Raw genomic sequence first — 13,689 nt, 5'->3', positions numbered from 1 at the left:
CCCAAGAGTTCTGTAAATAAGAAAATGGGTTATGGGATAGTGAGAACTGACAAGTCCATACTAAAGCTAAATGTCTCCTACAGTCTTAGGTGTGGAGTTGTTTACATGGCCGCTTTCACATGATAGAGTAACAGTTTCATTAAACCATTAGCAACCATAATTTTTTAAAAAATTATTTTAAATAATTATGCATTATAATGAGAGAGTCAGGCATAGCAAGGCTGGAAGTAATTTTAAGAGGACATATAAAGTTCTCTGCCAAAGTTGCATCAAGTGTATCCACTAAAATCTGAGTAATAAATACAAGAAAATAAAATGTAATGGGTAAAATATAAAAAGGGAAGATTAGTAGATCAAGTTGTATGTCCATTTTAATGCACATTTAAGTAGCAAAGATTTTGATTTCTGTAAGCTCCAGTTTCCTGGTCTGAGAACCAGTTGGATTTATGGACAACAATACAATAGGAAGACTTCACTTCAGTTTGATAAGTGTGGTAGATAGAGTTCACTTCAATCTGACCTTAATGCAGTCTATCACTTTATTTCATTTGCCAGAATTTCACATGATTAATATTTTGCTCTTCTTAAACCAGCACCTGTTCCTGAGTTGTATAAGGGACTCCCTCTTGCCATTAATTCTGCTTTGGATATTGACCAGAATAGTTTTTCCCTGGAAGACCATCCTATTTCCTACTGTCTAAAAATCTCTATTTCATAAGAAGAGACTTCATTAACCTCAGAGAAATGTACACCCTGAGGTGCCTTTTGCACATGGTCACCAATCCGGCAGCAGAACCATCCATGCACACTGTGACCTAATGGACCTCAATAGCCAATGACAAGGCTCATCAAACTGTGTGTCCTATCTTGCGTTCCCACACCACAATGAAGAAAAAAAAAATCCTGGAGTAAGGATTTATTTTTCCTTGTTTTATTGAGTGCAAGAGAATACCTGCATTAGAAAATAAGGTACTTGGCTTTTAAATAAGAACCTTTCTACATAACGTACATTCACGGTTGCAGTGTGACAACAGGGTAGTAAAATACAAGAGTTTGCAAACTAACTTGCATGCAAACTGTGAAGTGCTTTCATAGCCTTGAACCTTGTATTGTGTAATACTTATTTTCAAAATCAGTTTTAAAATATGGATGGCTTAGTTATAACTGTAAATAATGAAATTGCTTAATCATGCTGACAGATAAAGGAGCTGATTATGTAATGTAGCTCTAAGTCTTTCTGCTGTCACCCTGTAACTTTTGTGTGTCTTAGTTAATTATATCCATAGTTGGTTCATGATGAAATCTATTATAATCCACCTTTCTTGTTACTACATTATCTCAAGCAAGCAAGTCAGTTCTGCAACACTTGATGGATAGAGTTAGGCAGCACCTTGTGTTTATATTTTAACTGTGTAATAAGAAAGCTTGTTCATCGTGTTCTTAAAGATATGTACTTCCAGGCTTTGCTATTGCCAAGAGACTATCCAGATGTGGAAAGTAAATGAATGGTAAAGTAACAACATGTTATCCTCCTGAATTGCAGGCATCCAGAAACCATGACTGCAAGATGGAATAGACAGCTCATGCATATAGATAAATTAATTTGTATTTATTGGTAACACATGGTATTATCTCTTAATTTTCCCACACATTATTATCTCCTAATCTGCCTTTGGAAGGGTTAAGATGTCAGTCTTTATGAAATGCTTCAAACACCACCTGACTGCTCCAAAGGCAACCTGCTTTTCTGGGAAGATAACACAGAGGCCCTAGGAAATTGCCCAAGTCACAGAACACACTCTTCAGCAACATTTTTCAAAACAGTTTGTCCACGTTTTATACAACTCTGGTGGAATAACTGCCAGAGACAGTGTAAAATGGAAATACTACAAAGAGCTAAAAAGTAAGAAAACAAATGTGATTATTCCACTTCACATGCCTAGCTTGATTGGGAATTTCTGTTCTAGTCTAGAGTTCCCAGTGTAGTACAGGAACAAGGCAAGTTAGCAGGTACATTAAGCCAGCTTGTTTAGGTGTATTATTAACTCCATATCAAGATTTTTTCTGCATAAGAAATAAATAGATTTGAAGGCCTTTCCACACTAGGTTTTAATAGCACAATACTTGTCATTATTCCAGGGTACTAGAGAGACAGGGTTGTTTGGGGTTTTTTTGTGGTTTTTTTTTCCCTCTTAGATTTGATCAAAAAATTAGTATCTTAGGGTATAAAGAGCTTTCTAACTTCCCCAGTTAACAAGTATCACTATGTACGTGAATAACAGTTATGTAAGAGCTGAAATACAAGACATAATAGGTGTCATTTCTGGAAGAGTCATCCCAGCTTATCTGAAGTCCTTGTGAACCACAGGCCAGCATGAACAGGTTTGAAAATCCTGCATCATTATATTAGAACTGTCAAGGTCACAAAAATGAGAAAACAGCAAAATGCTGTATACACAGAAACATGTTCAAGTAAAGTCAGGTAAATGCAAAGAGATAAATCCTAAAATATTTTCGGAGGCATCTTGGTTATCCTTATGGATCTTGGAAGTTTTATGGAAGCCCAGAGCAATCACTGCATTTCACACTGGGCTGAGCTGCAAAAATCAGAAATTAACAAAATCAGAGCAATTTATGGGAAATACTTCAGAGCCGGCCCAAACGAATTTCTGTGAGTCATAAAGCAAGTTCTTGCCAGCCATTTTGATTTGTTTTGTCAAGATTTTATTATTAGCAGTGATATTGCAGTTGCATTAAATATATATATCAACATGAATAATATGTTTAGTTGGAATCTCAATAAATGTTTTTAGCATGCATCAGCACTGCAGAATCATCCTTATGCTAGCAAACTCTGTTTTGAAGCAAGATGCTACTTTGTCAAAACAGCATTTAAAGATGGAAACTGGTAAATAAACTGTGTCAGGACTGAGAGGGCTGTAATACAAGACACTCATGGTACTGTGGATGCTGCAAGGACTTTTTCAGTCCTGGAATTACTTCATCACTGCTGCAGGATTAGCATGATTCATTTATCATTTATCTCTTACTGGCTCTGCAGGAAAACACCTAACTTCCTTCTTCCTGTAGTTTTATCAAAGATGAATACACAGAGCAGTGCAAGTCTGCATATCAATTTGTAAATAAGTGATTAAGAGCGTAAGACACTCTTCTGAACTTCAAGTAAAAATGAACAACTAAACTCCACCATAAAAAAAGCTAATTTTCAATAGGGCATTGAGTTGGACAGTGTGAGACTAACAAGCATGAGATCTTTAGAGGTGAAATTCAGTGTCCAGAGGTGATGGAATCTTACCTCAGCCTGTCTGCTCCATGTACCTTCAACCCCCTAGGACTGAGACTTTGCATAAATATTCACTCATTTCCTTTCTTCCTGTGCCTCTCAAGAAAGAGGTCACTTAGGACTTTCATAATATGAATGATTGTTTTTTCAAAACTAGAAGCACCAATTCCCCAATTTTGCCTCATAAATACTGTAATTTAATTGAAATAGCTAATTTATACAAGAAAAGGTCCATATAACAGTTCTTTCATTTTGCCCTCTTATCATATAAGATACCTTTCTTCAAAAGTCTTTTCCTGCTCTGTTGTGTCCTTGCACAGCAGCCAGTTTTAATAAGTAAATGGGAATGAAGGGTTTTGACTGGCCAAGACTGCTTTCTACAGGTAGAAGACCCTCTTGTGTTTAGTTGGTGAAGTGGTTAAATACAAAGAGAGGCTTCATCTTGATCTTTCAGCATCTACATACACACACAGAAATGCATCATACTCAGATTTATCTAAACCTCTTTCTCTACTTCCTATTATGAAAGTAATTGTTTGGGGCTTGTCTGCAATGAAAAGCACTGCAGGCTTATTTTTTGATTATTCAAAGCAATTTATCTCAGCTTAGAATAGAAACAATAACTTTCTGCATTTTTATCTGTTTTTGCTGAATTTGAATGACTCTAGGTCATACAGTAAATTCCCTGTTTTTAAGGGGCTCAATATCAATTTTGCTTGTGGGCTGGAAAACTACTTTCAGGATGATAACATGGGTATAAAACAGAAAATAATTTCCCATTCTGAATAAAAACAAGTACATGAAAAAATGTTCATCCCTGGTGAATATCCCTTCTCCTACTCAAAACAATTGTTCCTATCCTGTTGATTTAGGTGATGTAAAAATAACTCTTGGCTTGACTATCCTCAATATTAGCATGTGAAAAGTAATATCCATGATGAACAGAGTGTAAGATACACTGCACAGTGCCCTATTTAATGTGATGTTTTCCACTGTCACCAAAGGCCCTGGTTAATCACTCAAACTATTATTTTGATTTGGTTCTGTGTAGGCTATAGGCAGCAATGGTTAAAGTGGGCATAAGTCAAGGGAGAGAGTTCTCACTATATTAACCAGAAATGGGGAACACATATAAATTGTCAAAGCAGAAACACAAGGATCAAAAGAGGTTCTTCCTGTGGATGATGATGATGAGAAAATGGGGCACTAGTTCAAACCTTTATGACAGAGTTGCTAACAGAGCTCCTTGAAATATTTTTGATAATATCTTTGCCCAGGAAAGTGCAATCATTCACTTAAAATGTTCCCACCCATCTGAGACAAACAGATGATGATTTAGGTGCCTTTTACTGATTTCAAGACAAAACTGTTTGCAATAAGTTTTCAGGTTTATGGAACGTCTTAAGTATGAGAAAAGAAACAATAAAGAAGTTGACAAATATTATGACACTCAATTATGATACTCAATTTAAATCTTTGCATGGGGAACTCAGGAAAAAAAAAAAAAAAAGGATACACCTGCATTTCCAAGCAATACAGCATCTACTGCAGCCCATTGGGAAAACCCTGCAATTTTTATTAGCCAGCATACATTAGAGACTCAACAATGATTTTCCTTAATATGGTCTTTTCTTTACTTTTTCTTCCAGATTAATACTGGATTCTCTAACAACTAACACAGTTAATTTCCAAAAGGAGGAAAATGGGGGGAAAACGTAAACTATGACAATTTCTTCCCACCCCCACATTGTTTTTACAAGTAACAAGGATCTCTTCAATTTGAAGTCTGTTACCTCCGACCAGTAACAACTTTTGGCAGCAGTTCAGTGCTAAAGGCACATATGCCCAGGGTTTTGGCACTATCATGAATCCTCAATACAGTAAGTAAAAAATTAGACTAGCAAGTGCCTTAAGTTTGATGTAACAAACAGGGCTAAATACGCTGACAGCCATACTGAAAATAAATCCTTCTGCCTATGAACTAACTTAAAGACACAGCACTCCTGACACTCGGCATCTGCTCTTATGTGAGGGATTCAGAGACCTGCTATGCATGACAGTTATGGTGGCTGGATTTTATTACAAGGCTTCAGATGCAACTCTGAGGTGTAGCCATCAAAAATGTTATCTGACTCCTTGTATTCAGCCAAGAATAAACCCTGCAACTAAGATGTGTCACAACCTACCTGCCACAGAAATGGGATCTAGAGAGTTAAATTAAATTTGTAATGCCAATAAGCTCACAGTCTTGGTGGGTGCCTTGAAAGAATGAGTAGTCTTGTGGACCTGGCAGAGACCAAAGCAGCTGGTATAATAAATGGCACCACTCTGCTAAGAATGATGAATGATTTCACTAGTTTATGCTTCACCCTATTTCAAGGTCACTGGATTCCTCTCAGCAAAACAAGCTATGGATTGTTGTCACATTTACAAAGTGAGCTCAGCCATAAAGTACTCTGCCACATATTGCTCTACTATGTGCTTGGTACCAACCCTTGGAATGGTCTTCCAGAGTCCTATATGCAATGTTGCCTACAGCACCCCTTATCAGAGAGCAGTATAGATAGTGAGAAACTGCACAAGTTTGGTATGGCTTAATTTCTGTGCTTTTCTTAGAAAAACAAGGAATCTGAGGATATGTCACCACAGAAAGAACAGCTCTGAAGTGATTATTATGCAAATAATCAACTGGCAGGATTTTCAGAGCTGTCTAGAACACTTGATTTATGTTTGATAATCTAGCCCTAGCTTCTTTTCATATTGAGATCCATAGGAATTTGTAGGATTGCTCACTTGCTTTTTGGTGAGGTTTGGAAATATCCAGTGCTTTCTAAGGTAGACACTTAGAAGTTGGCACAATCTTACTACTTCGAAGTGACCGATTCTGACTGCTTTGTCTTCAAAACTATGCAAGTTCCTTACCACATGTTTCTTTTCAACTTCTTTAATTTACTCTACTATATAAGGCAGATGAAGCACTGGAGCATTAAAGAAGCAATCTTTGCCATGTCCCTGCATGACAAAACTTTCAACAGTATCACCATAAAAATATAAATTAATCATCATGGAGGTCTGGTCACATAACCCATTAACAAACTTTGTTTATACTTCCATCTTACATTCTTTTTTCAGCTAGAAAGAGCAGTTGGAAATACACAGTGGGAATCAATTAACAGTAGCTGAAAGGAAATGAATAATGTGACCTAAAATAAATCTCTGTCTCCAGTTTCCATCATGGAGGAGTTTTCAGTAGTAGTTAGGAATGTTCTCCAGTGTCCAACTGCAGCTCAGCTTTTCAGTAGTGCTGCAGTTTGGGAGCCTACTTTAGGCTACACAGACAATGAAATACAGTTTAGAACCAAAGAACAAAAACGTAAAGAGTTAATATGTCAAGCACTACTTTGGACTGCCTTTACTATATGCTTTTGCTGACATGGCTTCAGCAAAATAACTTTTCTCCAGAAACATAACTCAGAGTAAAATCAACTGAATCACTAAATATCTCCAAGGACTTATTCAGCTGTCCCTAGCTGAAAGCCTTGGGTTCTTCCAGGATTTCCATCACAAACAATGAGTTCCTGTCACCTGATATTTGGGATTCTACTTAAATGCCAGCTGAAGATATGAGAAGTTATCTGCTGGTACAACTCCACTAGCTTCATTAACTTCAGACAACACCTGTAGACTTCATCAAGGTTTTCTCTCTTGTGAGAAAAAAATAACAACACTCATACTTTACTAATTACACATACTCCTACTATATTGTTTTGGAGCAGTACACCCTCAAATTCATACACATTTGTCAAATCAGTAGACCATCTAGAAGTAGATTTCTGAAACAAACAGCACTTTCTGTAAGTAAATAACATTGGCAAAACAGAAACGAGTATGTGTTGCTCAGCAGTAACATGGATGCCAATTAAATTTCAGTGCAAAGCTAATCACATACAAAAGTTTGCTTGATATGCAAAACCAGCAGTTTGGGATACACTGTTTGTTTGTTTTGTTCTGGTTTTGTTGGGGATTTTTTTTATATAAGAAAGAAAACAATAATTGGAAAGATGTTATCATTCCTGTACTTGCCAGATTCTGTCATTTCTCCTTTCTATTCTTTTGAATGTATAGAAATTATATGAAAAAAGTAAAATAAGAAGAAAGTAATTGTAGATGGCAATAGAGTTGAAAAAGTTCTTTCATACAAGCAAATATGTTCCCTGTCAATGGAAAATTATCTTTGACACTACGTTTTTCAGTATTCCAGTATTTTGCCATGGCTGAGTTACAAAAGTTACACACAAATTGCCTTTACTGAGAGGACATTAGTCCTTTCTCATTGTAAGGATATAGAAGAGAAGCTGATTGCTCACAACTTTCAAAGTCAAAACTCTTTATATAAATATTGTATTACTAATTTAGGTGCATAGTATACAGCTTAGAAATACAAATCCATCTTCAGCAGTCAAAACAGCATTACCTGGGGTGACATCAATTACTCAGTAACTGTAATCTTCAATACGCTTGAATGTAAGTTTACCTCTTTCTAAACACTACGTTTCAAATCAAGTACAGCAGAAACTGATTCCAGACTTTTTAATGGAAATGAAAAACAAGTACCATGATCATCACATGGTTTCTTACCACATTCACCTGATAATCAGGACAAACATCCTTTAATATGTGTTTTGAAGGTGAATTAAGAAAGTAACCATTCCTATATCTTCATCCTCAATATTGTAGTTTGGACTCAAAGGACATGAAGAAACTTGCTCTGAGAAAATACTGCTTTGCTGAAGTCTGTCTTCTTTCATCCAAATGATCCTTATCCATCTTAAAACTAATAAATCTATGAAAGGGAACTCGTTAACAATAATTTCCTTGTGATATACTCTTTATAATAAGAAGACATTACATACAGCACAGCAGATGAAAGTAAAAGTCTGCAAATTAGATTTATAATGTATTACAAATGCCTTTCTGTGTGTCAGCACACTCTTTATTGTAAAGGTTTCCATCACTTCCATAGTGCTGATAAAGTAGATTTTTTTAATGATAAATGAAAACTTTTAGGCAACTATATGCAATTCCATGTCTCTATCCTGTGCTGAAGAATATAAACTTCTACTTACTGTTTAAAATGACTCAATTAAAAAACCTACTGTGTAAAATGACTCAACCAAGTTAACTCATTTATCTCCTTTTATGTGGATCCCAATTAGAGCCATAGCAGTTACAAGTTGCAACATAATTGTAATAGACCTCTGATTTCCCAGAGCAGTTATGGCAGGACTCTATGATTTCTAAAGGGGATGAAGTGGGTTACAGATAAGAGAAAACACCAGTACCTGATCCAGTTTCCAGTGGAACTCCGCAGGACGGAAGGTGTCAGCCTGATCAAAGTCCTTGCGCAACAGAAACACCAATCGGCAGTTGTGCACATACAGGGCATAGTGGTGGCGGTTCATCTCTGAAAGGAGGGACCAGTGATATCAGGAGTCTGAGCTACCATCAACACTTTTGTTTAGGTGAATGCTTTTGAAAGCACTATACACCTAAAAGACAAAACCCAATGGAATAACAAACCCTGAAAGAACGGGCTTTTCTCAACATCGTGGATCATTATGGTACTTTGGGAGGCCACATATGCTAAGCATCTTCCTGAATTACACCATATCAGTTTTGTTTACAGCAGTGTTATGTCCAAACAATAAACAAAATCCAAATAAATACTTAATCTAACTAGCTTCAATGAAGAATTAGAACTGGTTTTCCCAATATATATATATATAGAAAAAAATATTAAAATTAATTATTTGATCAAACATTTCCTATAAAATCTACAGATATGTTCTCAGGATTATCCAAAAAGAGAACCAATGCTTGAAACTTAGGTAGATAAGTCAGCAGTGCTTAGAGTAGCATCATCTGAGCTTATTCATTCTTTTTTGGACCAAATTAAATGAGGAGAGATAACACTCTTTGGTAACTTTGTCATGGCCTTTGCTTAACTCTTTTTCCACACATAGACTCACCTGTCTTGTCAGAATTGCAGAGAATAGTTTCCTTTTCAGCTCTTAATCCTGGACTAGGCCCATGTTGCATCCACAGAGTGATAGTGAATTGATCAGTCAAATTCTTTGGAACTATTCCGTCTGGGATTTTGGCTCCTTGCTTTCCATCAAATTTAAAAATCATGTCATTGTTATCCATGAGAAGCCCAGCTGTCCAGTTGGTTGTTGCACTGGGAGATGGTAACAGGTCAATGGCACCTGAGGAAGCTCCTGTGAATGATGTGGAATAAATAACATCATGAGAAATTAATGAAAAACTGTGAAGATTAACTTAATGTAGGCCAGTGTTCTGACTCACACTCTTTAGATCATTTTTACTTCCAAAATGGTCCTTCCTCACAGATGGGGCAAGAAGTGCTTGCAGCATGGCACATATTAAAGGAAATAAGCTTTCAAATGGGCACATGCTTATGTTAGGTGAACTATGAGCTCAAAGAAGCAGCTTCATCCCTCACTCACTGTATCTACTCTGGCCATAGAAATTTGGAATCTGTGGGAGAACTCCAAATGGAAATCTCTTCTATTGCTTGTTAAGCTCTGACTCAGCAAGATGCTCCCAACTTAAGGTCAGGCTTGTGTACAAGTATTTGGGTAATCAGTACCAAGCTCAACAGGTTCCAATTTATCTGCCCATATTTTTATGGGGATTTATGGGTTACTTTGGAACCTCTTTCTGTTAGTATGTGTTAATCCTGCCATGAAAACAACTATTGGATAATGTGCTTGGAAGATTTAGATGGAAGAAGAAATCATGATGTTTCCATCCTAATAAATCCACCCAGCCTCCCAAGCTGTTCAGTCACATACATATATAGACCTGGAGCAATGCAAACAGGATTATATCTGGAGATGTTGTCAGAAGAATCTTATCATGCTACTGGCTCAGTGTGTTTTCAGAGTGTAGCAGTTGGTGTCATTTTATTCTAAAATGCTTCCACAATGATGCAGGAGCCACTGCATAAAGCACAATTTTAGACAGAGACCCTTTGTGCCAAGATAAGCACATACTGATACTGCTTGCTGTATTGGACCAGATTGTTGGTTTAGCTGTAAACTAACCATCCAAATAAAATCTAGCCCATGTTATTACTTTTAAATCATATCAACAGCTCTCTGTGCTGCCTTCTTCCTGCAAAGTTACACAATCCAGTGAAACACAGAGAGGGCAGGACCTGCCCTCTTTGCTGTAACACATCCTTGACTCTAATACTCAGTGTTTCCATATTTCATTTTCCCATCTGCCACAAATGAGAATTAGCAATCCCATTATTTTCTATTACATCTGCATTTAGAAAGAAAGAAGACAGCCCTACCGCCATCTTTCCACCATAATCTAGAATCCTTAACCGGTGGGGTTTTTTTGGGTTTTGGTGGGTTTTTTTTTTGTAGTGAGATTCATTCTGGATACGCTTTTGCAGTCCAAATTATGTCTTTGTATACATTCTTTATTTCCTATTATTGTTGGATGACAAGGTTAAAAAATGCTTACTAAAATGCTTTGAGGCATAACACTAATACCCCCTTGACTTTAAAATGACTCAAACATAATTTAATCACTAAAATTACCCACCTTGACCATCAAAGTGACTATAAATCACTGGGTTATGGAAAAGCAGCATTAAACCATCACTGATATTAAAAAAAAAAAAAAATTAATGCTCTGTCATTAGCATCTGAGTTCTCTAGATTTCCAACAGATAAATGAAGAAACAAGGACAGGACTTATAAAGTGTGTCCTTAATAGGGACAATCTTGCATCTTATGTAGCACAGATGATTATTTGTGTGTAATCACTCAGTTCTGCACTTTCTGCAATCACAGTGTCTTTGACTGGTAGAAAAAAAAACAACAGTTTTCTTCCTTTTGGAAGAATTTATTTTTCCAACCATTAGATATAGTAAGGTCAGTTCTGGGAGAAAACTGATTTCCAAAAACAATTTAACCTGCTTTCATAAGGTAAGGATGGCAATGAACACGAAATACCAAAGCGTAAACCAGCTTAAATGCAATTCTGATGTCAAGTTCATTGTCATTTACAACATTTTTATCAAAGTTCTTCTCTAAAAGACATGGTATCCTTGGACAAAGAAAACCAACAAAAACAAAGAAACAAAACCACAACAAAAAATCCCCACAAAACAAACAAAAACCCCAAAGAAAACAAACAAACAAAAACAACAAAAAGCTTTCAGCAGTTAGCATTTCTCCCCCTCCATTTGTATATATTTTTTCTATTCTATTTTCTTAAATGCTTTACATTCTGTATGCTGAATGAAAACCAAAGGTTCAGCAGCAACAGTAGACAATACCTCTGACCACTTGCTTGAAGGCTGCCTGCAACTACTTCAATGGCATTGACAGAGCAGCTGAAATATTTTTTATCATTCTGCATTTCAGCAACTTAGGCCTACAGGCAGACTAATTAAAACTGGATTAGCACTGGGAAACATCTAGTTTATTCAGGATTAAAAAACAACTTGAAATTCTCTTTTCTCCTACTTCACTGTCAGCGGGTAAGGTAGTTAATCCACACTCTGCAGACTGAACTCCTTGGACTTTGCACAGCGTTCCTCAAACTGAGGAGTTTCATAACCAGAAGAAGGCACCTTAAAATGATAATATTGGATATAGTTGTTATTAGTGTTTTATGTCAATGTAATTGGTGATTTAGAGCTTCTATGCAGTGATGTGCTCTGAATAATTGTGCCCCTTGCAGTTCAGAACTGTAACACACATAAAGCAATGTTGTTTTTACCACCAAAGTGAGTCCTTAGAGGAAGCAAAAGTACTTAACTTTAGCTATAAGCATATTTATTTTTATTAAAAAGTTAGTATTTTATGAAATAGGTCTCATAGCCTTGCTCAAGCTCTGTTTTAGTGCCATTAACGCGACAAAGATGCCTGCCTTTGGCAGATGGGCTTTGTCCTTATTTTTCCCAATTGAATAAAGATACCGGAAGGAAAATATGATTTCTTTAATTCCTGTAATCTTAACTAAGAAATTTTCAGCTTGAAAATATTCAGATTTTATAACAATGCTATCACTTTCACTCGGCTTTACCTCAGTTTTCCAGTTTCTACAGTTAATTGTAATGACAAACTACTTTTCCCTGGAAACTGGCCTCCATTTTTAATATTTTACTGGCACTGGCTGAAAATTTTAATTTTCAAAATTCATTCTTAAACGTTAGTGTACTGTTCTTAGCATATCTGCAACATTGCCATGTGGTTACCAAAGCAAATGTAGGCCACACACCAGAGTACCTCAAACCACAATCCATGCATTTACAGTATCACAGAGGTTGGAAGGGACCTCAAGAGATCATCAGGTCCAACCCCCCTGCCAGAGCAGGATCACTTAGGGTAGTCTGCACAGGAACACATCCAGGTGGGTTTTGAAAGCCTCCAGGGAAGACTCCACAACTCCCCTGGGCAGCCTGCTCCAGTGCTCTGTCACCCTCACTGTAAAGAAGTTTCTCCTCATGTTGAGGTGAAATCTTCTATGTTCAAGTTTGAACCCATTGTTCCTTGTCTTATCACTGTGAACCACTGAAAAGAGCCTGGCCCCCTCCACTTGACCCCCACCCCTCAGATATTTATAGACATTGATCATATGCCCTCTCGGTCTTCTCTTCTCAAGACTAAATAGCCCCAGGGCTATTTAAATGAAAAAAAAAAAAACCAAAACAAAACAACAAACATACCTTTGCTACTGTAGCTCAGTTAAGAGCCAGGTAAACAAATATTTTGGAGAAAATGAAAACCACTGTTCTAAAACAGCAGAGTTTCAGATGAGGGCTGTAAGAAGACTGGAATTTAAAGGAGAGGGGACAGCAGTCAAAAGATAAAGGGCTTAATGCGTAGCAATTGCCTTGTCATACACATAATCCTAAAGTCACAAAAACACAATATCCTCAAGCATTTAATCTGCCTTTCAACGTTGATTTGCATCTTTTAGACCAAGGTATCAAAAACCAGGGAAAGGCTGGAAAACATTTAGGAAATCTTTCTCCAAATAGATACCTCTTTTCTGAAATATATATTTCTTAAATATGTTTGCTCAAAAGACTGCCCCTAGTGTTCCTTTACTTTTTGTATGCTCGCACTCTGGCACAATACTTGGCAGCAGAAGAGAAAGCTGAGCCAGGAAGACTGAAACAGAAGATGGAGATTCAATTCTCCTCAGATCCTATGGTTTTCCACTGTTGACAAGTCTATAACCAAAATCTCACTACACCATCATGCCTTTAGTAGCAGCAAAATGAAGAGTGAAAAAGAGGTGGAATAAGGAAAGAGAGCAAATAGAGAAGAGAAGGG

At 36.8% G+C, this 13,689-nt stretch overlaps 1 protein-coding gene across 1 annotated transcript in view; it reads right to left on the bottom strand.

Moving 5' to 3' along the window:
* CLSTN2 (calsyntenin 2) overlaps positions 1–13,689 on the bottom strand; it is a 216,624-nt gene that overhangs the window by 47,395 nt on the left and 155,540 nt on the right. The window contains exons 9-10 of the mRNA XM_054386167.1: positions 9,334–9,582; positions 8,647–8,768 (exon numbers count right to left, since the gene is read on the bottom strand). Of these exons, the coding sequence (XP_054242142.1) occupies positions 8,647–8,768; positions 9,334–9,582 (371 nt within the window). The remainder of the gene's footprint in view (positions 1–8,646; positions 8,769–9,333; positions 9,583–13,689) is intronic.

This window comes from Indicator indicator, chromosome 13, assembly GCF_027791375.1.
Source record: "Indicator indicator isolate 239-I01 chromosome 13, UM_Iind_1.1, whole genome shotgun sequence".
Classification (NCBI taxonomy): Eukaryota; Metazoa; Chordata; class Aves; order Piciformes; family Indicatoridae; genus Indicator; species Indicator indicator.
Note: the sequence above shows the minus strand (reverse complement) of the source record. Positions and strands in the feature narration are given on the sequence as shown.